We start from the raw sequence: 26,571 nt of genomic DNA, 5'->3' as shown, positions 1-26,571 counted from the left end.
AGTCCTATTCCGAGCCCCTGGAATGTCCTTGACAAAATGGTACAATTTGGAACACGACTGGGTGCACAGATATTGCACAGGAAGCGCAGTCAGAGAGCGACCTTAAGGAGGAATTTTAAGCATGACCTTTGTCCTTTGGCAAACTGGCCTCACTCACTCTGTACGTGAGGGGAGGCAGACAAAGGCTAACAGCTTCAGGGCAAATCCAGAGGTTCATAAATGTGTCAGAGAGGAACCATAAAGGATTTAATAGAGAGGATATAATGCGGTGGAGATATACTTAAATAAATGATGACCACCAACATTAGCAGAACTGAAACTTATCTTTAACATATTGAACCAGCATCACAGAAGCATCTCTTCAGTTTATAGTTAATAATAATCATCTGTGTTTATGAAGCTCTGACACAAACAAGGTGTGAAAGCAACGTTCACCACAGAATGACCTCAGCATCTCATTACCTTGCAGTTTTTTGGTCCCAGAGAAGGCAAGAGGAGCGGTCTGGTTTGACCTGCAAGCCAGCTGTGTGGATGCGATACACCACCTCGCTACCATCAGCCAAAGGTTGTGAACCTCGATCGTGAAGGCTCACAGAGAATACCTATAAATAAGGACAACACCACGAGAAAAAGACAGTTCTGCAGTTGAACGTGCAATAAATGCTGGGAACCTATAGTGGTGCAATACTGCCCCCTGCTGTCTAAACCAGAAGTAAGTCATTTTCAGGCTCAAGTTACTGCACTCATGATAAATAATCAATAATCTGTTTTCGGCCAGGACAGGTCATCCATACCTTCCCAGTGAGGGCGTTAGTCGTGTTGCTGGGGAGGAACCAGTGTTCAGTGGTGTACTCAGTCAGCTGTATCCCTCTGCAGGCCGAGGACGCCACAGCGCCGGGGGACGGGACCGGCACCTCTAGCAATGTGTCAGGGAGCTGAAAGGTGTCGCCGTTACTGCCCCGGAATATGTACCCATTGATCTGTGTGGGGTACCAGTGGAAGGCAGAGATGGACATGTACGGACAGGTGTCCAGGATGGTTCCCCCTCTGGAGACATCACACAGAGACAGTCAGAATACTGAGAATACTACATATATTTCATTTTAAGTTTAAATAAATGTGAACTCTTACAACAACGTCTCTAATGCTAATTTCTGTCTTAAGTATTTATTTAAAATGTCTGCTACTCACGATTCGACACACTTGCTGTCCGTCAGGAGGGAGAACGCAAACCTCTCAGCCACCTCGGCGAGCTGGCTGAGACCCCTGGTGTCGACTCTGCTAGGATTGGCCAAGGCACACAGCAATTCGTAGGTCAAACTCCGACTGCTCTCTGTCAGTGGGGTCCTCTCAGCCTCTGAAAGCACCTGGACAGAAAGAGTTTCTGTGTTTATTAGCGGATGTTGGGAATGAGTTTGTACAGACATAAGCACAGGAAATGTTGAGGGTACAACAGTCACACATATCTATTATTGTCTTGTTTTATTAACTCTTGTTTGCAGTCATATCTGTCCCTATTCTCTCCGTGGTGTACGTTTGAGTAAGAAGTAGGGCGCAGGCTGTCTCTTTACAGCTGCTCTTGGCTCTGCCACCGTCTTGGCCACAGTATGATGTAGCTTGTGTTTCTGTTGAGTTAAAACAATATCCATCTATCCCTCCATCTATGTGTGGTATTCTTTCCCCTTTCTGTTTCGCGTGTCTTTGCCCGTTCTCTTTCTTCTCTTCACCATTCGCTTGTATTATCTGTATTCACTAGCATTTTAGTCAAACAGAAATAATTGAAAATGGCCTGTAAGACATTGCTCTGTTCCAGTTGAAGTCAGGCTTATTGTGATCTTTTATCTCTGCCTATGGCTGGGCAATGCTGACAAAATCCTAATATTAGTGACCAAATACTTAACCTCCTATGACCCTGTGTCCTCATATGTTTCCTTCCCTACATCTTATACATCATTGTGCTTAACTTAAACCTGTTGTCTTTATGTCTGGACATATTTCGCTACTGTCGACATGTATACCTCTAAAAGACAGCATAATCCCCAGGTGATATTTCATCTCTAATGGTCTGATCCACTCACCTTCTCCAGAGCTACAAACACAGCGATCATCTGCTCAGGACTGAGAGGTTTGCTGACATTATTGATCAGCTGTTCCAGCACCCGATTCAATATGCCTGGTTTGAGGGGCTGGTGTAATAGCTCCAATAAAGTCCACAGAGCTTGACTCTCCGCATCTGACACCAGTGTCACAATAGCCACCCCAAACTCGGGGTGCACTCTGGCCCCCTCTGTAGCATTGTAGAGTTCCACCTGGAATCGCTTAGGTGTCTGCGTAGATGAAGCTGTGTCAGGCGTCAGGTAGATGTAAAGTAATGCATGCTGCTGCCCCAGATTGAAGGTCAGTTTGCCCTCTTGTTCGGGGAAGTCCATTCCGGCTTTAGCAGGCTGGATTACAGAGGGGCCCACCACCTCCTCCCTGGGAACCTCCTGGAGGATAAGCACAGATATGCTTCATGTTTAACTAATTCGGGAAAAGATGTATAATAGTAGTTTGTGTCTACTGAGGTAAATCAATATGATTAACTAGTTAATTGTTGGAATCAACAAGCAACAGTTAGAAATAAGTTGTTGTGTTCCTTTGCGTGTTGTTGAATATTGTGTATTTCTGTATGCATATTTGTCTTTGTGATTTAATTACTGTATATACGTCTGTTACCCACCAAAGTGCGGTAGCGTACAGTTACAGCTGAAGCTGCGCTGGCTTCTCTGGACACCCGGAGGATGAACCGTGTGGTGTTCTGGGTGGCTACATGGAACCTGGAGCCCACGGTGAAGTACACCAGGCCCTGCAGATCATCGCTCTCTGCCAAGGTGATGTTGGCATAACGGGAGGTCTCGTTAATGGCGGCGCCTGCGCCCACCTGATAGATCTCCACCAAGAACCAAGTCTGTGGCTCAGGTTCCTATGGCAACACAGATAAATATGTTCAGTTTAGATTAATATGCCCTCCCCTTTACGGTTAAAAATAAGTTATTTATAAATTGTACCTGTAACTTTATGTTAAAATTAAATAAAATTCAATAACAATGGCAAAAAACCATCAGCCTCATATTACCAAACTATCTTAATTACTGAAATACAGTCAACGATCACAACAGCCACATCAATGTTGCATTTTTATGTTGATCTAAATACTACCTGTTGGACAGCATAATATATCTACATAGCAGCTTAAGTAAGGCCTCTCTCTCACCTCATCATCTTGAACCTCCACCATGAAGACACAGGTGACCTCTCCTCTCTTACACAGGGTCGTGCCTGAGGTCTGCACCAGCTCTTTGCTTAGGTCCACCCCATTGCTAATCAGGGCTAGAGACGTCTCGCTGAATGTGGCTCTCCAGAAGACCTGCAAATCCTCAAAGGCTCTGTTTGCAAGAGAATGTCATATTATTATTTGCCGTTTTATTCAACTTCCCTTTACCTCACTCATATTAATGATGTGGTTTTATCACCTGTTCTCCTGTCTCTGCAGGTAGAGCAGAGCAGTTCTGTTCGCTGAATCCTCATCCAGAATTTTTCCCACCACAGAACTGAGACTGAATCCCACAATGCCGTTATGAAAGTCACTACCTGATAAAGACAAATCAATGGAAAGTTGTTATGTTTTTGCTACAATACTTAAAAAGGACAGTTACTAATTAAATCTATTCTTAAACTTCAATGTATAGCTGACTCAAACAAACATCTTTCTCTCATTATTTTACCTAGGATAATAATCTTGGCAAAAGCCCCAAAGCCCTGGTCTGGTCGGTCTGCGATCTGCGCCCCTCCTTCGGGATCACTGAGGTAGATGAAGAATACTTCCTGTCCCTCAGGCTCTGAGTCATCCAGGATGAGGAGGGTGACCTCTGCCTCCCTCTGACCATCCTGCAGAGACACTAGGGTTGACTCCAAGCGGAAGTCCTGCCCTTCCTTTGCCAGAGTGCCAGTAATGTCAAGATCAAAGGGAGGAGGTGGTCCTGTCGTGCTTCCACCTGGAAGAAAACATACAATTACACCACAACAAAAACTAGGTCAGTGATATGGTTTACTAGGTCTGTGGGGCTTTGGATGAATACACTATTTCTTAAAAAATGCAAAGATAGAAGTTATACATGCCACAGTAAAAGCTTCACGCATCTTCTGGGCTCACCAACAACACCCTACCTCCATATGCCTGGACTCGAACACTGACAGACCCAGCCACGCCTTCAGACCGGCGCACCCTTAGAACCACCATCCTTTCCTGTTGGGTCTCCTCATCGCGGTCCTCAGGTGTTTGGACCAGTCCAGGTCCAATACTCAGTACTCCTCCAGTTACATCACTAGCCAGGATAGTGACAGTGGCCATGCTGTGCTTAGGGTTGAGGCGAGGAATGGCATCAGTCTGAGGTAAGTCAGGAGCAAGTGTCTGAACGTCTGTCAGATTGACGTGGAAGTGCTCATCAGGCTCTGAAAGGGAGTCGTCAAGTATAGAAAGTTGGAAGGAGGCGTTGGTTTGGAGCGGCGAGCCAAACACCAAAATGCCGTCTTGCACTTCGGTGAAGTCCTCTCCTGCTGTAGCACTGGCTGGTGTCGTTGAATAAGACAGGCGGGTGCGGTTGCTACGTGAACCATAAAGGCGCTGAACGTAAAGAGTAATGGTCTGGATGTCCTCTGCAATGACCATCTCGCGGGAGTCGGGGGAGAACTGGTAGACACCCAGCGGCTCCACCTCAGCCACAGTGAATCCTGATCTGTGGGGGAAATGCAGCGAACAGTTAAATCAACATCTGGACAAAACTGCAAAAAGAATCGTCATTGGCACCAACATGAAAGCAGCACCTGAGAGTGACGGCAGTAGCGGAGGCCGTGCTGGAGGTGGCAGCAGTGAGGTGTACGGCGTAGGCCACTGGCTCAGATGGATCAGCAATGGCAGTCAGAGACACAGCTTTGCTCCTCTCTCCATGGGACAGAGTGAGTGAGCCTGAGTATGAAGAATGAAGTAGTTCAGGATAAAATCTATCAACTAAACATATTCATTCATACATCTTAGTCTGTTATGGACTATTCCATTAGGATAAGATAGTTTGCATCCATTTGAGATTCTGTAGTGCCATCAGTGTTCATCCTCTTACCCAAGTTGGGTGTGATGTCTCCCAGTCTGAACCCAGGGGGAGTCTGTCCTGTGGGGTATCCAGCTTCCCACTGCACTGTGATGTCCCCAAAGAGCCCCACCCGCCTCACCTCCGCCTCACACGCCCCCGTCTCCACGCTGGAAACCTGCAGAGCCAAAGAGGCAAAGCCGACCTGCAAAGCGAGAGGGAGATGAGATCAGATAAGATGAAAACAGGAAATAAATCTAAATATGTTGTTATTATCTTCACCTCAATTTTGATGCTGTTATTTTTCGGTAAGTTTTATATAACAGTAAAGTCAGACGGATATGGCCCAGCAACTCCACATGTGCACAATCAATCAAGAGATCAATTGTATCTCACCAAACAGGACAAACTTACCTCAGAGTTGGCAGCTTCTTCTGGCACCGTCACCATAGCAACTCTGTCTTCTTGAAAGAGGCGAGGTGGCGAGCCCAGCAGCGGGCTGACGAGCCTCACGTCAGTCAGCTCTGCGGTGAAGCTCTCCCCCGCTGACAGGAACACCTACAGACACAAGAGGAGCCACAGTGAGAGAGCAACAACAGAGCTGTGATGTTAAAGCTTTAAACTGCATCTTCCTCTGCCTCACCTGGCTGCGGATGAGCACCGCCACAGTGCTGAAGGTCTCTCCCTCTCTCAGCAGCACCCTCCCTTCACCTCCTCCTTCTAGTATCTCCTCCATGGCCACCCCTCCTTCTATCCCTCCAGTGATCCGATAGCCCACACTGGCGTTGCCGAAGAGCCCGGCAAGCCTTGTAACGTTCAGAACCAAAACTCTGTTGACCTCTGACCCTTCCCCAACCACTGCAATAGACTGCTGCTCAGGGTTCAGGGCAAAGACACCATGTGGCTCATCATTAGCAGGCACCCTAAAAGTGAGAAAGGAGGGAGATTAACTTCAGATCTGTGACTCTGAATCTGACAATGGTGACGGTGGCCAACCTGATGCGAGTGCTGATGAGGTTAGGGTTGGCATCCAGAGTGGCTCCTCCCTCAACCGCTGTGAGCCGCACAGTGTAGAACTCCTCCAGCTCCGGGACCGTGTCAGGCATCAGAGTGAGGGCAATGTCGGCCTCCCGCTGGCCCTCCAAGATGACCACCGAGCCAGACAAGGCTAGGAAGTCACCAGCTAGATCAGAGTCGCTCTGTATCTGCCAATGGACCTTACAAAACAACAAAGAATCAGCTAGAGGAGAATTCACATTATCACCATTTGCAGATTATTTAACTTTAGGTAATTTAGAAATGACAGAAGGAATCTGAAAGTATAACAATGCGTTCTCACTGTGATGTTCCCCATGACGCCCTCTCTCCGTGTAATTGACAAGGAAATGTTCAGCGGGCCTTCTGCTTCTGTGGATTCATTGTAGACACGATGTCTAAGCGCGTCGTCAGTGAACTGGACTATACCATTGGGGTCACCAAACTTCTCAATCTAGGAGACAAAAAGAAATTACAAGAGAGTCAAAGTGTTGCTCCCCTGTGTACTAATTGATTAATTCCATGATGGCGACACTTATTGATACAACGAAGTACCTTGAGTGTGACAGAGTCGGCCTGAGGATCCAGCTCCATGTCCCCCGCCAGGATGCTGAGCTCTACAACAAAAGTCTCCTCCACCTCAACTTCTCCATGTGGTAGAATGCGCAGCTCTATGGTGTGTGTACCCTCCTCGCCATCGCGGAAATCAAAGGAGCCACTCACAGGCTCTCTAATGTCTGTATTGTTTGGAGGCAGCAGTTCTCTGCTGTTGGGGCCGAGGATGTTCCAACCCACCTGTCAAAAGGGTCAAACCATTTCCGTCAAAACTGGACAGGTAACAGTGAAGAGGTGTGCAAACCAAAGCTATGTGAATCCTGAACTCGCTTTCCATACCGTTGCGTTTCCAACAAAGCCTCCCGCTCTCTCCAAAACAAGGCTGAGCTTGAGAGTGGAATTGGGGTTAACCAGAGTGATGAGGCTCTCATTGACGAAACGCACCACCCCGCCGGGAGAGTCACTCTTGGCAATGGTTACTGTTGCTACGCGGTTAGAGCCCAGCACTGCACCCCCTGTAGCTCCAAACAGCAGGACCTCAAACATCTCTGCATTTTCACTGGGGAAGAAAGATATCTTCACTTTTCTATTTTACGTGGAAATCCAGTTCTACAGTTTTAAACCTCCAGTAAGAACCTGTGTGTATTTCGTAGTTTCTCCTCTCACCTGTCCAGATCATCTATGATGGTGATGTTGGCGTGGCCTGTAGTCTGGCCATGGCTGAAAATCACTGAACCGTTATACAGGACAAAGTCGAGGTCAGGGGTCGCGCTCAGGCCTCTGGAGGTGAACTGCACCGAGACCGCTCCGAATGAACCCACTCGCCTCACAACAGGGATCAACAGCGTGTCCATGTCCTCTGCAACTGCAAAATTACCCGGATCAAATGGTGTCACAGCAAAAAGTGTGAGGCTGAAGCTGAAGATACTTAAGCTGCGACTTCTTCTGTTACCTGTAATGTTGACAAAGTCCTGGCTGAACTCCAGAATGCCCTCTATGTTGTCATTCTGGGGTACGAGCACTATGACTGAGGAGATGTTGCCTATAGCTGGAGGCTGGTCCAGCTGGAGCCCCGACTCCTTCACTGTGTAGTCCACAGCACTGACCACCAGAGGAAGATATAAGAATAAGGAGTGATTGACCCATAAATTAAATTATATATGTTCTTTCTAGCAAAACATTATCAACAATTACTTGATTCTAACACAAACTTATTGAACAAGCTACCTGATATTCAGTAGCTCAACTTCTGTGATGTTCAGGTAGAATTCTTCAGGCTCCTCTGGAAGACCGTCATCGAGGACACTGAGTGTGACATGTTGGATCGTCTGGCCTGGAGTGAAGAGCAGTCTTCCTGACACCGGGTCAAAGTCCAGTCCGCTGGTTGCCGTGCTACCTGATGTCTGATATGTCACCCACACACTTCCCAGAGTGCCCAACGAGCGAATAACTGTCACATTCACCTAAACAGGGACGAGAAAGGAACACACAGCTGATTTATAAGCACGCAGGGTCACGATGTGCTTGTTTTGTCAACATAAGGCCAGCTTGTGGGTATTGGTCTCATTCTGATGGTCGCACCATGCCCTCCTCCTCAGTTGCAATTAGTCGACGCTGCGTGAAGAAAAACAAGCCATAGGGGTTGTCGCTGGCTGCCATGGTAACCATGGCATGCTGCGCTACGGGGCTGATTTCCAATCCGGCGCTGGCTGAAGTCAGAGTGAGCTGGTACACACGGCGCTCCTCTGGGATTTCATCATCCAGGGCCTGACAACACGTATAAAGTTATGAGTATTATCATTTTTATTTTGCCAATACACAGACGCAGACTTTTGCTGTGACAGTACCTTCAGGGTGATGGAGGCAACAGACTGTTTGTCTCTCAGAACCACAATACCAGAAATTTCTTCAAACTCAGAAACAGCAGCTGGAGTGATGTTCCAATACACCTGAACCTCTCCAAACACACCTGGACCTCGCTCAAGTCTAGAAACACACACATATAAACACGCAATACACTGAAACGTAAGACTCTTCGGTATGTCTAATGTCTTCCCTGGCCAGCAACACGCTGTTTGGCTCACCTGACCACTGCACTTCCGTTGTAATCTCCATCAGGTTCTCCGATGACGACGGTCCGGGAGGACTTTGCGATTCCGACGATCCCCAGAGCTGCTTTGTCCCCTCGGATGGTGATGATGGCCATGTCTTGAGGGTTACGTGACCAACAAGGGAAAGGAGGACAGAGGTCAGATGGATGTATCCGTCAAGGACAACAACTGAAAATGCATTTCTTCAATAACACAAACCATTTAAGGGGTCAATGACAGCGCCACTCTCAGCTGGAAACAATCGGACGGTGAAGCTCTCCTCTCCCTCCAGCACCGTGTCAGCCAGAGCTCGAATCACAAACGTCTGCCTAGATTCAGTCTGGAGAGTGTAAGCAGAGCAAAAATCATTACAGTATACATGATTAAAAATTTCTAGCAGGGATTATAACTGCAGGAGAATGACATCACCACTTAAACAAAGTACCTTTGTGAAGACGAGGGTTCCATTAAAAGGTGAGAGGTCGTCTGCAGCTTGGTCCTCCAGCCTCCACACCAATGTCACCGCCCCTTCACCTCCCGCACTGCGCTGCACTGCCAGTGTCGCCACGGCAGCAGGATCATCAGTGAACTCTGGCTCACTGACTATAACCTGAGAGGGGGTTAAATGAAATATTAGTCACTAGTTAGTGATGATGGTCAACAACTCATTTGCCTGTAGAATAAAAGGAAAGAAGGCCATTTTGTTTAGCTTGTTGTGGATCACTAATCGATTCGTTCAGACCGCACCTCCAGCTCCTCAAAGCCAAATTGTCCCAGAAGTGAGTCATTGGGCGGAATGGTGATGGTCACAGAGGTATCCTCCCCAAGACGAGCATCGCCTATCACACGCAGCAACGTCACCGTGAAACTCTCTGAAGTCTCCGCCTCTGCATCGTCTGAGACTGTGATGGCAATGATGGCTTCTCTCTAAAACAAAAAGGAGGGAGGGGATTTCAAACTTCTTCAAACTGTAATGAGACAAAGTGAATCTCATATGAGAGCGATTTCTTAATTTACCTGCCCGTCTTGTAATGTGACATTGCCTGATGTGGGGCTGAAATCATTAAGATCGGCAGTGGCGGGTTGAGCCTCCCAGTATACGACGAGTCTTCCAGTCCTACCAGCAAGTCGAACCACAGACAGATGGAGTACGTTGTCTGGCGGTGGCACCTCGTAGGCGAAGACCTCTCCTGAGACATCCTGAAGAAGATATTAAGGAATAAGCATAATTGTGTCAAAGTCATACGGAGGGAGAGAGAGGGACGACCCCATGCTCACCTTTGACACATTAAACTGCACAATCCCTCTGGGGTCATCATTCTCCAGGATGGTGATCTCTGCGACCTCCATGCCAGGCCTCTTTACACTGGGCTGACCTGCTCCCACAGACCCTCCAGTCAGCTCCACGTGGGTGATGTTTACCAGGAAACTCTCTGCCAATTCTGGGATGTCATCCTTTGGAAACATAGATGTGCATGTTCACTAAAGAATGTACAAACACACAGTATAAACGCATAAGTAGACGCTTCGTAGATTCGCCACTAAATTTAGTTCAGCGGTTAAGACTGCAGCTTACAGTAAAAATAGCAAAATTCTCTGGATTTTGCAAGATTTATAGCACTTCTCTTCATAACAAGCGTAGTGAAAACTGGCAGTTGCATAGAATAAGCAGAAACTGTGACCCAAATTACTCCCACGGCTCGTCTAAGAACACAACATAATCGCCATGGCATTAGTGGGAGGTTAAATGGACACCACAGAGCTCAGCAATCTGGGAGGCTGAGGGAAAAGAAGGGAGGGAGGTGGGGAGAGGGGGAGGGAAAAAGGCAAACAGAAAGAATGTAGACAAAGAAGGGAGTCAGGAAAGGATGATGGAGAAAGAAAAGATGAAGCGGAGGAGAAAAGTTTTCGCATTTCTCCCTCTAATAATCCCTCTTAACTGCTCTAGATTTCTTAATTTTGTTCCTGTAACTTCTCCTACTAATCAATAATCCTTACAGGCAGGATTGTGACGGTGACAAGCACCACAGTAGCACCGTCGACCATGATGACGCTGTCGTCTTTGGCTGTGTAGTCTTCTCCCGCCATGGCCTGGCTGGATGGAGGCAGGGAGAGTGCAGGCCTGGTCTGGTAATGGACAAGGACCTGACCTGAGGAGCCCTGTTCCCTCACAATGGACAAAGTCACATTGATCGGAGCCCCTGCAGGTAAGGAGACAGAAGACAGGGGTAAATAAGAACCACTCATCTTCAGATTTAGTGATTTATTTGCATTTTATAGTCAAATAATGTATTGCAAAGACAAATAAAGGGGTGAAAGTGGTGCAAGTTGTATGGATAAAAACCCTACACAGGTAAGTATGTGAATATGAATAGTGCATGAGTGCAGTGTGTGTGTATGTTACACCGCAACTCAGACTGTTCTGACATTCTGGGCCCAACACCAAAACACAGATTAAGATAAATACTAAGTAACTTAAAATCCTGGAAACCACTGCAGATCCCTTACAGTAAATCTGAAAGTGTGATTATGGTTATAACTCCCTGGGAAAGCTCGTCCAAAAATAGGAATGATTCGTATTCAGCAAGTAAACATAGAGAGATTGTTTCTCACACAGACAGAAAGTCCAGCAGGAATTTGAACTACAGCTAATTACTTGAGAATGTTCCTGTTGTGCTCCAGTAAAAACACATATTTACATATAATCATGCATCTAGTCATGTGTTACACCAAGAATTCTTACCCGGTGGTTCTTGTGTTTGTGTAAACTGGGAGTCCAGATGCCATCCTATCACTCCATAGGGAGAGCCATTTGGTAGGATAGTGAGCAGAGCTTGTGCATGCTGTTGGTCAATGACAGCGGCCTGCTGTAGGTCCTCCAGCCCCACCGTGGTCACATCCATGAGGGCGATAGTGATGCTTTCGCTCAGCTCCGGGACACCATCTGCTATCACAGTCAGAGAGATGGAGGCGACCGACTGGCCCTCTGAAAACGTTACCTGCAACAGAAAATAAGACACTTCAGTGCATTGAAACTGGCTTTGCTGCTTAGTGCTGCTGCTGTATCTGCAGTAGTCACAGAGGCCATGATGAGTCTGCAGGATGATGTGAGGGCACAGTTGACTCACAACTCCCGAGGAGGGGAAAATGTCCTCCAGACTGCCACTGGCAGCCCAGTGAACAGTCAGTCGGCCAAATGTTCCTCTTCTCCTCTCCACACTAAGAGAAACTGGGTTATTCTTCTCCAGCTCCTCCACCTCCATAAATAAAGAGTTCTGCAGGGAGGAAATGACAAATTAGAAACAAAATGTGAAGGCTTGTGGCACTACACACTCATGATATGATTTACTATTCAAGCTTTTTAATATAATGTTTCTTGCCTGAGCAAAGCCGATGACTCCGTGGGCATCGTCATTGGTTGGGACGATGACAGTCACCTGACCACCGAATCCAATCTCAGCCCCTCCCTTTGGATTCTTCAGGATGATATGGAAGAGCTCCTCCTTCTCAGGTATGTCATCATCTATGACATTCACTGCTATCTCCAACTCGCTGACACCCGGTGCAAAGAGCAGCTCACCAAAACTGGATTGGAGATGTTGAAGAAACAAGCGTGTTTTGCGTCATTCACATATTATATTTGACACTTTCAAACGAGTGGAGAAGGAATCTGTACCTGGGTATGAAATCTGAACGATTAGAGACAGAAGTGAACTCATAGACAGTGGAGCTGGTTTCCTCAGCAGATGCCAGGAGGATCTTGGTGGTGTTGAGGGAGGGGACCAGCAGAGAGAGAAAGCTCAGAGCAGGTGGGGCCCTCAGGATCATGGAGAACAGGTTGACATCTGACCTCCAGGAGTAGACTGATGAGCTGTTCCCTCCAGCCAGCAGCACATAGGCTTTGAAGACGAGAACCATGAATCACCCAATGCTCCTTAGTGTGTGTTAAAGTTGTATGAGTAGGTGCAGAAGTTTATTTGTATTGTGTGTGATTATTGGACCAAAAATCTCACCCATTCCATCTGGAGGAGTGAAGGGGTGAATGGAGGTGAGGCCTGGGTGAGGAATGGACTGATAATGCTGAGGAGAAGAGTGTCCTGAGCCCCAACGTAACACCTCGCAGGACGGAGAAAGACCTGCAGAGACAGGCAAGACACACACACACACTTATGTTCTTTCTGCTAGAGTAGTATGTTTATGTAAAGTAAGGACGGGTCTGCCTGACACACCCAACACTGACAAATTACAACCTGCATGTCCCTCTGTGGCTCTGCGCCACTCTACATGCAGGCCTTTCCAGTAAACCCACAACAGGTCTCAACCAAACAAACTCACCACTTTTGCAGACTGTGCGATTACTTCTCATCAAAACAAGCAGAGCATTTTATAAATACAGTATGTGGGCCGGCCTACATAATGAATTTTGTCGTCTTATTTGACCACACAGAACAGGACCATGTTGTGTCTGCAACACACACATCAGTTCTCTGAGCCTTCTAAACTACTGCTGATTTATATGCTCGGACCTGACCGCCATCTAACCGCTGCACAGCCCACTAGAGAGCACACAGTGGAAACAACCACAGAAAATATCATTGCTTAAACACAAGCATCCCACTTCACTTGTCGTCAATTTAAATTCACTTAATATCTATTCTTCGTTGGCATTTCTAAAAATATTATCTGAAAACAAAATCTGTTCACATAGCCACAGAAGTTTAACGTCAAATAATGCAAGAAGAGATGAAGAGAATGCATTTAAAAGTGTGTATGTCAAAGCAGGAGAGGTCACCTTTAGTAACGACTAACAGCAGGACGTCCTCTTGGCTAATGTGGATGGTTTCCACCTGAGAGGCCCTGCCAGCGATGGGCAGAGGCTGTGGGTTTGCAAACCTTCCACTGGTCCACTGAAGGAGGAAGCAGCTGGCATTGTGCTGATCCAAACACACCACGAGATAAGAAATGGCTGAGCGGCTGAAGGGAGCAACAGTTAGGATGTCCTGAGGGAAATCGAGGGTCTGGACGAGGGTGAAGGAGCCTCTAGTCCTGACAAAAACCTGGAGCATGAAAAACAGTAAATAACACATTATTTAGGTTGAGTTATATTTGAAGTATGCTGTTAAAAATGTTGCACACACACTAGAAAAGTCAGTCTCACCTGGCTTGATGCTATAAGATAATCTCTACCTTCACTAGAGAAGTGTTTGACATCCAGAGCTTCAACACCTAAAGTTTGCTCCTAAAAGAAGAAAACACATTGCATGAACTCAATCACACAACATGAAGAGAGTGATTGATTGACATTTAATAAGGGTTTTATATGAAGGATGAGGATCATATTTACTAATGTGACATTGAGGTCTCTCTGCAACTTGAAGATGCTGAGGTTGGCAGCGGGGGAGAAGGGAGGGCCGCTGTGTGTGACAGCGATGTAGGCAGAGCCGTTAACCGCAAAGCCAACACACGAGCTTGGGTCCTGGATGCTGACAGACTGGGGAGAGACAGAGAAAGAGCGAGCAGGTGAAGCAGTTTCTGATCGGGACTCAAATTTGTCCTTGGATGTACAACACAGAGAGGGTTGGTTACCTTTATTGGCACAAAGACACCCTGCCACTGGAAGAGAGTGGCCAAGGTGTGTGAGGATCCAACAGCAGGCCTCCGATCCAACCTCACTGCCAGGAGTGAAAGCCCATCAGGGATAGAGCACCAGGAAAACGTGGGGTTGTCCTCAAAGGCCTGGAACATGGCCATCACTGGGAGAAGACCCTCTGGAAGACAGGAAGACAGAAGGAATAAAGAAGATCGTGAGCATATTGGCTTTTGGGTGGAGAGGATTTAAATGAGTTCAACAAGGGAGAAATGAAGGAGCTCAAATCAGACTGTAAATGTCTTGAGGATGTGAGGTAATTGCTTTATTTACTGGATGCAGACAGTGATTTTACTGACGACCCAATAGATGCTATCTGAGCAATTTCTGGACCATAGTACTCACATATATCCAGTTCATAAGGAGGTTGAGACAGCACGACCATGTGAATGTTCCTCACCTGAAGCAACGGCTGTGACAGACTGAGACTCCCATTCCACACTGACAGCAGACTCCAGGCCATTACTCCGAGACACGGTGAGGAAGACTGTCCTGCCGCCTTCATAAGCCACCACCTGTGTGTCAGTTCTGTAATGGAAACATGCCATGAATGCGCTCGTGTACATTCAGGTCACATGATCATATACTGTATGTGCATGTGTGCGTTTATAGATTATGTATTACATGAGAGATTCAGACCTGTTGTGAGTGGGGCCGATACGGAATAAGCCAGACGGAGCCGTGTTCTCCAGGACGGTGATCATGGTATAGATTGGGTCACCCAGTCGTGCACCTCCCGTCGGACTGAACAACGCCACCGTGAAGGTTTCATTCATTTCAGGCTCAGCGTCCAGCACTGCTGAGACCTCTAGCATCTGAAACAACACCCACAATCCTCAAAGACGTGATGGAGAACACACATTACAAGCCATACTTGATCTCCGCTCCCTTACCTTAACCCTGACCCCATCCTCCAGCACCACAGTGCCGTGTGACGGCACAAGGTCACCCTCTGCGAGACTGCCATTGGCGTCGACGATGGTGAACTGAACTGTTACAGTGCCAAACGTTCCCTCCTTAGGATTCCGCACTACATACAGAGAGGCGACACTCCCGGTCGGCCCTGACGCAGAAGTAGGCTCCCTCAGCAAGAAGTGCTCGCTGTTGTTGAACGAAATAACACCGTGTCCATCGTCACTGGCCAGGATGTTCACAGTCGCTGCGGAAATAAGAAAGTAGAAGTGTGTTTTTGTGTAAATATATTGATGATATATATTTATATTTACTATATTGTATACATTAGTGTACCTGTGGTGTTGGTGCCCAGCTCCAGCCCAGGAGAAGGTCTAGATAGGATCAGCTGGAATCTCTCAGCTCCCTCTGGAATGATGTCATCAATGATCTGCACCTCCACAAACCTATGCCGTTCACCATCGACGAAATGGAGCATCTGCGTCTTTGGAGGAAATTTCAGTTGGTTTAACATACAACATGTTGTCTGTGTGGCATTAGTGGGGCTTTGATTTTGCACTTAATGTATCTTTGTCTGACCGTCTCGCTCGTGTTGTAGTCCAGTCCTTGCTGAGCTTCCAAGTTTTGAGCATAGAAGAAAAGAGAGATGTTTCCATACGTCCCCTTGTTCCTATAGGCCACCAGAGTCAGGGTGCCAATTGTCTCATTCACCTCAAACCTGGAAATCACATTTGGATGTGAAAGAAAATATAACTTGGACTTTTGCACATCTGGAACATTGTGATTTACGTATGGACATGTTCCTTACATGGTGTTTGTCCATTCAATGACTCCTCTAATTCCATCATTAGCGACAATGATGACCTCTGCCACCAAACCAGTGGTGTCTGGAAAGAGAAAACACAAAGAGGAAACGATATGGCTACATTAAGACTATAAGTCATATAAATCACACTGGTGGAGTTTTGCATTAGCAGTAGCCTTTATTTTGGTATAACTTTAGCACAAGGACCAAGAGCTACTTGCTCAAGAGGAAAGTGTAGAGAGTCTAAGGTCTGTCATGGCACATTTGAGGCATAAGCAGCGTCTCCCATGAGTGGCTTGGGTGACTGAGCAGCCAAGTCTTTTGGGTGGACTGATTTATGACCCCCTGAGCAATCTTCTCCCATTCACTCCACGACTCAGACACTGGGAGGCCAGCTTGGGGTTTAGTTTGGCTCTCTCTCCCCTCACCACACAGTGCTACTCGGCTCCCACCAAATCCCCAGGCTTCCTCAATCATGGAAATCATCAATCTTACCATCCAAGCCACATAATGACTGCTGCCAAGAGAGAGGCGGTGCGTATACTGTGTGTCTCCAGGCAGAGGGCCTGTAGTATTCTGGGAGCCTCCAAGTGCTGCTCTGCCTGTTGTATTCTGTCCACTCATCACTTTCTAAACTTACTCATTCATAAATTGGACTGTGGTTTGGATTATGCAAAAGTGGTGGTAGTAACTATTTAACTCCTCTGGGATACATTCTGACATTCAGCTGCAATGTTTCACTCGAATATCCAATATTGTGATGAGATCAGCCAAATTTAAGCTGAAATCTCTAAACTTTAGATAATCACTTCCAACAACCATAAATGCATTCAGCACCAAAATTAAACCAGAACATCAAGCATGTTCTTGTAAGCTGTTTGAAGAACATATCAGCCTTCTCAATCAAAACTACTGTGGAAAACATAATGAGTCGAACAAAATTACAAACACAGTTAAAACCAAAGTTCCCTGGATCATATAATCACCTGCCGGAGAAGGTAAACATGACTCACATAATAATCATGACATCATGTAACAGTCTAGAGAGGGTCTGTGCAGAGGTTGGTGCACTGCGGGACATTACATGTGTTTCACTAAAATATACATATAATAAGATAAAATGAATGAAATATGTCATAGTCATCAGACTATGACTAAAAAGTGGCCCTTAAATTTGAGGTGAGATCTTTTGCTGAGATCTGTGATGACAAACTACAGCACAGATTCTGTAATAAGTGAGGCAAACTCAGTAATTTGCACAGATCATTTCTAATCTGATCCATACCAAGTTGAGGGACAGCGGCAATGGTAATGACCACAGCTGACGTTATGTTGACCAGGAAGAACTCCTGCAGCTCTGGAATGTCATCCTAGGAATAGAAGAAGGAACGTTACAAACCAGTCCCACATCACATGAGCTATGAGACACTCAGCACTACACACACAAAGTCATGCAGTGTCCTCACCTCCAAGATGGAGACAGGGATGGCCACAGACGTCTGTCCCTCCTGAAGGATGACAAAGCCAGATCCAGCAATGAAGTCCAGTCCTGGCTCTGCGAGTGCCCCTTCCACCTGGGACAAGTTCTGCAGAGATCCTCCAATAATTTCATAAGTGATGTTCACCACCCCTGGAGAAACGGCATTTACGAACTGTATCAATGATTCAATCTTGCACAATCAAGAACGTATTAATCACTCCTGACATAAATCTAAAATGGAAAACTTGAAATTGCAAATTTGCATTAGTGGAATTTTATTTATATACATTTAAAGACTAGTTATTTAAATGTGATCATGCCTACAACTAGCCAAGCCATATAGCTGATTGGGATTAGAAATATGGCCCATAGTTTGTCATATTTCCTGTATTTGATTTATTTTTGTAGGATTTGTGTTTATAAAAATGTGGTTATTTCATCATCATCTTCCACGCAGGCTCGCAAACCTGCAGTTCCAAACTCCCTGTTGACGTAGATGTTGATGGTTCGGGCCCGTTCCTCTGTGGTCACACTGAGAGGGGCAATGCTCAACACCCCATAGGGCTCATCGCTGGTCTCCATACGAAGCACAGCCTCTCTGCCCTCAATGTCCAATACAGCATGGCCTGTCACCAAAACGCCTGAGCAGCAAGGAAGCGGGGAGATGCGTGTGCAAATATTCAAATTACTCTCAAGTTCTTGATTCTTAAAATGTTTGTTGGAGGTGTTTGTCATATAACAAGGAACCCGAGGCTGTGAAATTACCAAATGTCTTTATGTTGGATAAGGAAATTGTATATTCATCATTGTCCTCTGGTGTGGCACCATCAACCAACTGCAGGACTATAGAGTCGTTCAGTTCTTTCTGTAGGAGATACAGGAGAATAAGTTCTTTGATCTGTGCTACTGGCTTCATCTACAATAAACCTGTCTGTGTCAGGATGTTACCTCGCTGAAGAAAAGTGTCCCTGAGGTTTGGATGAAGGTCTGGACCACTTGGGGCCCTTGAACAGTCCAGTCCACTGTGACATTACCCAGACCTGGAGCTGTCCTCAGCACCAACAAGGACACCGTCTCACCTGTAAACACAAAGCACGATACAGTGTAATCACCTGTTTTTACATGTGATGTTGTGTGCATATGGACATCTGAATTAAAGTGAACTGAAGTTTTTTCCCAGAGATGCAGGTACAAGATGCTCTAATTGAAGGGATGGGACGTCCTCCTCTGTCATGCATACATAATGACATGACAATGGCCTGTACAGATGCCACCTGTTGCTGCATTCACTCATTAGTTTGATAGCATTCCCTCACTCCTGTGCTCAATTACACAAGCAGGATCGGTATCCAGTGACAGGGAGGAGTCTGGAGTGCAGCATACTTAGATACTTAGATAGGGGTGTGGTAACATGCCTCCAAATATATATACTTGTACCTACATCCACGCACCCACAAGAGTCTCTTACCCTCTCTGACGATGACAGAGCGCGACGCGGGATGAAAGCTGACTATTCCCGCTACATTGTCATTAGCCAATATCACTATGGTAACAGTGTCAGAGCTGGGCAGTATTCGACTCCCTCCCTCTGCCTTCACAAGGCCGATCATGAGGCTTTCACTGTCCTCTGGCTCGCTGTCATCTTGGATTTGGATCTCTATGGTCTTTGTCAGGTCACCTGTCGACACGAGCATAAAGTACAGCAATGATTTAAAACATTCTTTCAATTCTTATTACAATTTTGATCATTGCGGATGAACAAAATCATCCACTTACCATCAAAGACCAGAGTTCCTCCAGTGCCAGTGAAGTCAGTATCTGCCGTGGCTTGTCCCCCAACAAACCTCCACTCCACGCTGACGGCCTCCAAGTTTCCTCCTCGCCGCTCTATCACCAGTGGAACCACAACCATGGGTTCCTCACGGACCTCTACGTAGAGGCCCTGCTCAGTGGCATTGGGACTGACGCTGTATATCAGAAACACGCCAAACGCATCCCCATTTAACTCTATGGTGACCACAGCTTTGTCCAGTTGGCCAATGGAGGGAAGGTGTTTGTCCTCCACAGTGAGATTCACCAACTCTACCTTCAAACGAGATGTGATGATTAATATATTTGTATGGTTTCTGTTGTCAAAAATATCAGTAGACAGCCCTAAAAACTTCTTTAGATACCTTTAAGATCTGAATGGAGAAGCTCTCATCCACTTCAGAGATTTTGTCGGTCAAGATTGGGACTGTGAGGTTGGCGACTCCTGACCCGTCCTCCATGAAGGCACTTTCAACCACCACAGGAGTGTAATCACTTCCTTCCACGGCCTGAGCTTTGAAGAGGACGCCAGCCGCTGTGATGTTCTTCACATAGGTCATAGTCTGGGATTGTGTGCTTAACTGGTCAGCCCCTGAGGTCACCCACGTGCAGGACGCTGGGGTCACGCTGGATGACAGAGAAAAGGCCTGGCAGGCAGGCTCTCTCAGACAGGCAGCGGCGCAGGAAGCCAGGGGATCCGGCTGGGCGGTAATGTTCACTCTCCCATGAGGGCCGGCGGAGGGAATCCCTGGTTTTGGGAGGTCGTAGTAAATCAGCAGGTCTTGGCCCTCAGCCAGAGCTGCACCAACAACATTAAACTCAGAGGTGCTGTAGAGGATCTTCATGCGCCCAAAGTGGCCTCCACTGGAAAAAAAACAAATAACAACAGAGATGATAAAGATGCTGTGCAGCAAAAACCTCTTGAAAGCAACTAGAAGTATGACCAACCTTCTGCGCACACTGATATTGGCCATGTAAATCCCTTCCAATGGTTCCTGAATGCGGTACACAGAGCGTTCAAACTGCACCGTGCCATAGGGGTTATCATTCGCAGGCACAATAATGTCAACAGATGTGACCGCGCCGAGGTTTCCCCCGTTACTGGCATCTGTCAGCTCCACTTTAATAACCTGGGGGGAAGAGAGAAAGAGTGTAAAAGAGTGTGAAACAGTACAAAACAGTACATTGTAATGACACAATCCACATTTCACTAACACTTTATTACCTCAGTGATTTCAGGTACATCATCAGCCAAGACCTCCACTCTGAGTGTCTTCATGGTCTCTCCAGGAGCGAAAATCACCTCCCCTGATGCAGGGCTGATGTCCCCCACTGCTAGCTGACCGTTCACAGTAGCCTGCCATTGGACGGCCACTGTGCCGATAGTTCCAGCATTACGGATTATAGGCAGCATGACCTCAATGGAGTTAGAACCTGGTTCCTCTATAGTGACCGGAGCAGCCTGGAAGACTAGGTAGAGGAAATAAAACCATGTGATGAACCGTCTGAATTAATTACTGCAATCTAAGATGAAAAAATGGACACTGGCTGCTAACCAAAAGCACCGAAGGGGTCATCAGAAGGCAGGATGGTGATTATGGCGCTTGTGAGCTCCCCCAGCAGAGCTCCTCCAGTGGTCTGGTTTATCAGCTCTATGCGGAACGTCTCCTCCAGCTCCGGCTCTCTATCATCGATGACGTAAACGGGTACAGATTTACTGGACTCCCCTTCTAGGAGGACCACATCAGAGGAGGCCACACTGTAGTCATCACCTGTTGGATCACACACACACAAACACAAATATAGACATGACTCGGTCTGCACACACACTCACAAACACATACGAACAAAGAATGAGAGATAAAACAGCCGAATGCAATACTTACTGACTCTGGCGGTCAGGGGCACTGCTCTGAATTTGACCGACACGTCAGCAAATATCCCCCCTACACGCGTGACATTTATGATGGGCCCTACGTAGTGCTCGTCCACACTGACGGCAGAGGCGGAAAGCTGGAGGACCCCAAAAGCACCATCGCTGGCCTCCACTATCACCTGGGCTACAATGTCAGCAGAGGGGCCCAGACGGGGCGATTCGGAAACTGGAAAGGACAGTGGCAGTGAGATTGATGAGCCATTTAAATCATCATGTATCTTTAGTCATCATCATCGTCCTTTCACCCAAAGTGGTAGTTGAGTGGTGGATTAATAAAGTGCGAAGTCTTACTGAGCCTCTCCTGCTCTCCTTCGATGAGCTCGACGCCCATCAGCTTGACAAACACAGACTCGTCCCTCTCTGGATCCTTGTCGTCCAGCACTTGGAGGGTGATGTTAGCCTCGCTCTGATTGGCTGAGAACATGACAGACTCCAGAAGCGGAACAAAGTCTTGCCCTTCAGTGGCCCGGCCCACCCCAGGGGTCCTGTACGGTGCCGGATCTGCCTCACTTAATGTCCTGTACGTCACACGCACCTACAGCCATTAAAATGGAGGTCAAATCAACCATATGAAGATGCCTATCACACTTTATTATACATCATGCTTAAATAAACGGCCACTTTACAAGTGTCCTATTCATTCTCTAAACACACCTTCCCCATCAGGCCCCTCTGTCGTAGGATGGTGAGGGTGACAGTTGAGTCAGCTTCAGGAAGTCGCACTGGCTTGGCGGCATTGGCAAGCACAAAAACACCATAAGGATCATCACTGGCGAGTACAGTCAGAGTTGCAGACGTCTGAGCTCCGAGACGACCGTGAGAGATGTTCACCAAGGACACGGTGAATGTCTTGTCCAACTCTGGCATCTCATCCTGGGCTACGCTGACGGTGATGTTCCCTGAAGACTGACCTACACCAAAGGTGATGTTCCCAAAGCGGCTGAGTAGTTCTCCCTCTGAGCTGGGATCAGCCTCCCAGTAGACGGTCACATTGGAGAGGTCACCAAAGGACCTATCCACCTGGGAGGAGACCAAACATGATTAATATTTTGTCTCAAATAAACTCAGACAAGCAACCAGGCTCCAAACTGACCTGCAGCACCACAGAGCTCTGTCCATCCTCAGGCTCTGTCCCGTCCACTGCCAAGGAGTCAGGACTGAACTCAAACACTCCGTGGGCATCATCAGAGGCTGCAATGGTCACTGTGATGCGGGATGCCACTCCCAAGTTGGCTGCACACACACAATACCAGATGTGATTTTTAAGAGATATATTTAAGCTGCATTTGTAGAATGTTGGTCTTGGGTAAATTGTTCAGAGAGGAAGTAATGGCATTGATCATATGTGAACAAGCATGCAACTGCCATGATGATTGACTTTGTTCAAATGAAACAGACAATTTTCATTGAAATTGTTAAAAAAATTGTATAAGTCTTCGAATCAGTGATGTTATAATCAAAGGTATAGAATTGAAGCCATCAGTTTGTGTGATGTGGGATGGTATGTTAGCCTGTCAGAATCCATCCATGAGACCTGAGTAAATCTCTACAGTCTGACCCCCCCCCCCCCCACACACACACACACACACACACACACACACACACACACACACACACCAGCACGGCAGCTATTTGCTTTTCCCACATCGCTCCAGGCACTTTTCACAATGGTCATAGCGAAATGTAAATAGCACACACAATTAAACACACACCCACACATACTTACGCATGAGCACACACAACCACAGAAACATGCGCACCCATACGCACTACAGACGGTGCTGACAGAGGCCATGTCAAATGAAGTGGCGGTGGAGATATTTCGGGTACTTTGCTTGAGGCGATCTTTATTTACGGCTGAGCTAGACCGACATAGTTTGGTGTGGAGAATTCGGCCCCATGCAACGAAAAAGGAAAGTGGAAAAATTGGGCAAGCACTGGGGTTGAAGGCAGTTTGGGGAATAAAGGAAGGGGACTTACTGTGGTGGTGGTAGGATAGCAGTAGAAAGTCAGAGTCACTCTCCCCACTACCGCTTCCTTCACCACGTAGGAACTGATCCACTGATGGATCGCACACCAGGATCACACAAGTGTCAAACCAGGTCAGAGGCACACCGCAGGATTGGGGATCAAACAGCAAATGGGAAGGAGGGTAGGAAGGTAGGTAGGTAGGAAGCACACAGGAGCACAGCAAACAAGTCACACAACTCCAACAAACACAATAGGAACAATAGAAATAGAGTACAATATTGATCTAGGACTAAAACTAGTAACTAAGGTTCAAAATGTCTAAAGTCTTTAGTTTTACGATGCATTTCTCACCTCCTCCTTCAGGATCGTAGAGTTCTACTCTGAAAATCTTCTCCAGCTCAGGCACTGGGTTATCTACGATGTTTACATTAACTAACTTCAACCTTTCCCCGGGCAGAAAGTCCAGGATGCCGTCCGAGTCCTGAAGGAGGAATACAAAGCAACATGAAGTTCAGCAGGAGATGACAGACTGATCCAATATAATACATATATAAGTAACGCAAAAGCTTTTTCATTAATTAAGGGTTAAATGATGTTAGGTGGCAGCTGACCTGGTAGTCCTCGGGGCTGGACGCTGTGAAGGGGATGGTTCTGTATCCCACCATGACCCTTTCTAAAAGGCCTTGGGCCCTGGCGACCAACAGGTGAATCTCTCCATCTTCTTCGTTCACAGTGATGTGGGCGGGCTCGAGCGCAGGCGCGATCAACCCTTCGCCCGGAGGACTTGGCTGGAACTGGAGCAGGCCTGTGTGCAGATGTTCAGTGATATCAGAGGAAAAGAGATAGGGCAGAGGAGAGGAGAGGAGATTGGAGATAAGGATGAATAGAGTAGGAAATAGGAGAAAGGTATAATGGGAGTCAGGAGGTAAAGAAGAGGAGAGAGAGATAACAGTAATTATGTTCAAAATAGGGATGTAGTTCTAAAATCATCTCATAAACACGGATTTGCAAACATTAAAGACAACAGCAGCAGTCGTTTTTGGTTACCATAGGGATGGTCGCTTGCCGTGACAGTGACGGTGTTGATGGAGTTATCTGGATCGATGCTTGCACCACTGGTGGGGGTGGAGCCTGGCTTCCCATCAGCCGACTCTGCTGCCACCAGTGTGATCTGAAAGGACTCTGTCAGCTCGGGCAGGTCATCGTCCAGCACCACAAGGTTCAGCACCTAACACCAGCACACACATTTGGTATAGAGTCTATATTTCAGATCATATTCTGTTAGTTTAAAAGTCAGGTTCCACATGCTAAAATAATTAACTTAGTGTTTCAGGTGACACCTGTTGCACCATTACATTCTTAACCACTAGGTGGAGCTGGATATTAGGATAGTGAAGAGGAGGAAGGAGATGGAGCGAATTACTAAAATGATAACTGTCTGAATGTAGTGTATGATGAGAGTGATATTGTTTTTACCAAGTTAGTGAGATAAGTTTACACATATACACTTGTTACTGCCTCGTCTGTGATACAGTATAAACATGATGACACGCACCTCGGAGCGCTGTCCAGGCAGGAAAAGCACGGCCCCTGTGGCATTGACAAAATCCTCTTGAGTTGCTGTGTCAGTGTCTATGCTGTCCAGCTGGGTGACAGTGTAGTTGACATAAACAGAGTCCAAAGATCCCCTCATACGCTCAATCACACACGAGACGGTGGAACCTTCCTCTGTGGTCTATGGGCAAAAATTACAGAGTGGATTAACAAGACAACGTCCTTCAATTCTGAAGATGTGATCAGCGCACAACTTGTTTTTTTAATGATCACAAGTCGTGCATCCAGCAGTTGACATTTCACTGGCATGCTCGTCCCAGTTAGTCTTACCAACTAAGCTAACGGCCCACTCTAATTCCAGCACAGTCATATTGTGATTTGCAGAGGGATCACCTGATAGCTCACATGCCTCTACGTCTTTTTCTCCCCAAAGGGTATATACGATATAGATCGCTACTTCTGATGGAATGTCTTCCCACCCCGGCCCTGCCACCTGTTGTGCTGACGGTGACAAGGAAATAGATCTGCCAGAGCCGGTGCTAGAGCGCCCCAACCACTTCTACCGGAATGCCATCTAGCCTCCCCAGCTGTCGCTCTACCTGAGAGGGGCCAACATGAGAGGCCGATCTAAATGGGAAGAGCAGGCTCCCCCTCTGCAGCCAGGCGTGAAGACTGATTAAATATGCAGCAAGACAATTGGTTTATATTACATGACTTTCTAGATACACGTTGTCTTTGCAGATGTACGTATCTCTGCAACATGGATACATTCAAGATCAACTGTTTGTGCTGTTTTACTGAACTAAATGACTGAACATTGTGCACTTACATCAGGAATGCAGGCGCCAGTAAATCCAAAAAGTCCGTTAGCACCGTCGCTCTTCATGACACGCAGAATGGCAGTGGGCCTGGGAAAGGGAAGCCGTGCCCCCCCGCTGACTGCTACCAGCTGGAGATAGAACACCTCCTCTCCCTCCTCCTCCTCGTCATCCCTGACCTCCACCACGAAGGACTTCTGCTTCTCGTCCTGCCGGTACCGTAGGTAACCCGAGATGTTGCGCAGGTCCGTTTTAGCGGGCTGGGTGTGAAGCTCGTGGATGTAGGCCCGGTTCAGCTTAATGTGGAACAGGCGCACGTCCTGGAGAAGGCCTGTGTAGAGCTTTTCCCCCTCAGGATCCGAGCCAATAAACACTGGAGCAGGTCCTGGAGCAGAGATAGGTCACCAAAAACCAAATACCATTCACATCATGTAATGGACAGAAAAAAAGAAAGTCTAATATTCAGAATTTCTTAGGTGTGGAAGTACAAATTGTGGAGGTTGAGGTAAACTGTACAAGAAGATATGAACAGACATTAAGTGACTTAGAAATATGACATACAACTGAAATATGTTTAGACATAGAGGCCAAACATACACACACAGTTGTTGTTGCATTTAAAATGAGGACAAATATAAAAGGATTTTTATGAATGGTGGGATTAATTTGGTTGCTATTGGCGGAATATACAGTATGGGGACCACAGATAACTTGTGATGTCACAAGCTTGTCGAGACAAATGAGGAAATCTGCCACACTGAGCAAACACAAAGCAATCCATCTGTGGTTGAGTTACCGGTAGATTGTAGACAATAACACATGACATGATGGATAGA

General features: G+C 46.8%; 1 protein-coding gene across 1 annotated transcript in view; it reads right to left on the bottom strand.

Moving 5' to 3' along the window:
- Positions 1 to 26,571, bottom strand: part of adgrv1 (adhesion G protein-coupled receptor V1) — an 81,042-nt gene that overhangs the window by 40,546 nt on the left and 13,925 nt on the right. The window contains exons 21-85 of the mRNA XM_076165156.1: positions 25,747 to 26,120; positions 24,919 to 25,098; positions 24,411 to 24,591; positions 23,975 to 24,168; positions 23,715 to 23,844; positions 23,373 to 23,453; positions 22,486 to 22,625; positions 22,047 to 22,412; positions 21,684 to 21,927; positions 21,343 to 21,558; positions 21,013 to 21,228; positions 20,682 to 20,926; positions 20,405 to 20,586; positions 19,822 to 20,320; positions 19,424 to 19,733; positions 19,116 to 19,325; positions 18,596 to 18,726; positions 18,413 to 18,512; positions 18,115 to 18,288; positions 17,634 to 17,797; positions 17,449 to 17,537; positions 16,171 to 16,272; positions 15,942 to 16,080; positions 15,699 to 15,840; positions 15,344 to 15,609; positions 15,090 to 15,265; positions 14,851 to 14,978; positions 14,390 to 14,571; positions 14,148 to 14,294; positions 13,962 to 14,042; positions 13,596 to 13,860; positions 12,817 to 12,939; positions 12,480 to 12,702; positions 12,184 to 12,388; positions 11,932 to 12,078; positions 11,547 to 11,802; positions 10,802 to 11,004; positions 10,082 to 10,258; positions 9,821 to 9,988; positions 9,551 to 9,730; positions 9,249 to 9,413; positions 9,023 to 9,143; positions 8,798 to 8,921; positions 8,561 to 8,699; positions 8,295 to 8,480; positions 7,941 to 8,176; positions 7,666 to 7,814; positions 7,380 to 7,578; positions 7,053 to 7,272; positions 6,714 to 6,953; positions 6,463 to 6,612; positions 6,120 to 6,340; positions 5,767 to 6,046; positions 5,538 to 5,681; positions 5,157 to 5,328; positions 4,864 to 5,005; positions 4,207 to 4,775; positions 3,765 to 4,034; positions 3,513 to 3,630; positions 3,254 to 3,425; positions 2,720 to 2,962; positions 2,079 to 2,486; positions 1,192 to 1,367; positions 795 to 1,047; positions 463 to 602 (exon numbers count right to left, since the gene is read on the bottom strand). Coding sequence (XP_076021271.1) covers positions 463 to 602; positions 795 to 1,047; positions 1,192 to 1,367; positions 2,079 to 2,486; positions 2,720 to 2,962; positions 3,254 to 3,425; positions 3,513 to 3,630; positions 3,765 to 4,034; positions 4,207 to 4,775; positions 4,864 to 5,005; positions 5,157 to 5,328; positions 5,538 to 5,681; positions 5,767 to 6,046; positions 6,120 to 6,340; positions 6,463 to 6,612; positions 6,714 to 6,953; positions 7,053 to 7,272; positions 7,380 to 7,578; positions 7,666 to 7,814; positions 7,941 to 8,176; positions 8,295 to 8,480; positions 8,561 to 8,699; positions 8,798 to 8,921; positions 9,023 to 9,143; positions 9,249 to 9,413; positions 9,551 to 9,730; positions 9,821 to 9,988; positions 10,082 to 10,258; positions 10,802 to 11,004; positions 11,547 to 11,802; positions 11,932 to 12,078; positions 12,184 to 12,388; positions 12,480 to 12,702; positions 12,817 to 12,939; positions 13,596 to 13,860; positions 13,962 to 14,042; positions 14,148 to 14,294; positions 14,390 to 14,571; positions 14,851 to 14,978; positions 15,090 to 15,265; positions 15,344 to 15,609; positions 15,699 to 15,840; positions 15,942 to 16,080; positions 16,171 to 16,272; positions 17,449 to 17,537; positions 17,634 to 17,797; positions 18,115 to 18,288; positions 18,413 to 18,512; positions 18,596 to 18,726; positions 19,116 to 19,325; positions 19,424 to 19,733; positions 19,822 to 20,320; positions 20,405 to 20,586; positions 20,682 to 20,926; positions 21,013 to 21,228; positions 21,343 to 21,558; positions 21,684 to 21,927; positions 22,047 to 22,412; positions 22,486 to 22,625; positions 23,373 to 23,453; positions 23,715 to 23,844; positions 23,975 to 24,168; positions 24,411 to 24,591; positions 24,919 to 25,098; positions 25,747 to 26,120 — 12,973 coding nt within the window. The remainder of the gene's footprint in view (positions 1 to 462; positions 603 to 794; positions 1,048 to 1,191; positions 1,368 to 2,078; positions 2,487 to 2,719; positions 2,963 to 3,253; positions 3,426 to 3,512; positions 3,631 to 3,764; positions 4,035 to 4,206; positions 4,776 to 4,863; positions 5,006 to 5,156; positions 5,329 to 5,537; positions 5,682 to 5,766; positions 6,047 to 6,119; positions 6,341 to 6,462; positions 6,613 to 6,713; positions 6,954 to 7,052; positions 7,273 to 7,379; positions 7,579 to 7,665; positions 7,815 to 7,940; positions 8,177 to 8,294; positions 8,481 to 8,560; positions 8,700 to 8,797; positions 8,922 to 9,022; positions 9,144 to 9,248; positions 9,414 to 9,550; positions 9,731 to 9,820; positions 9,989 to 10,081; positions 10,259 to 10,801; positions 11,005 to 11,546; positions 11,803 to 11,931; positions 12,079 to 12,183; positions 12,389 to 12,479; positions 12,703 to 12,816; positions 12,940 to 13,595; positions 13,861 to 13,961; positions 14,043 to 14,147; positions 14,295 to 14,389; positions 14,572 to 14,850; positions 14,979 to 15,089; positions 15,266 to 15,343; positions 15,610 to 15,698; positions 15,841 to 15,941; positions 16,081 to 16,170; positions 16,273 to 17,448; positions 17,538 to 17,633; positions 17,798 to 18,114; positions 18,289 to 18,412; positions 18,513 to 18,595; positions 18,727 to 19,115; positions 19,326 to 19,423; positions 19,734 to 19,821; positions 20,321 to 20,404; positions 20,587 to 20,681; positions 20,927 to 21,012; positions 21,229 to 21,342; positions 21,559 to 21,683; positions 21,928 to 22,046; positions 22,413 to 22,485; positions 22,626 to 23,372; positions 23,454 to 23,714; positions 23,845 to 23,974; positions 24,169 to 24,410; positions 24,592 to 24,918; positions 25,099 to 25,746; positions 26,121 to 26,571) is intronic.

The sequence above is a fragment of the Genypterus blacodes genome, unplaced genomic scaffold, assembly GCF_046128005.1.
Source record: "Genypterus blacodes isolate CSIRO-AG114 ecotype Tasmania unplaced genomic scaffold, CSIRO-AGI_Gbla_v1 ptg000141l_1, whole genome shotgun sequence".
In the NCBI taxonomy this organism is placed as follows: domain Eukaryota; kingdom Metazoa; phylum Chordata; class Actinopteri; order Ophidiiformes; family Ophidiidae; genus Genypterus; species Genypterus blacodes.
The sequence above is the reverse complement of the archived record's forward strand: the minus strand, read 5'-3'. Positions and strand labels throughout refer to the sequence as shown.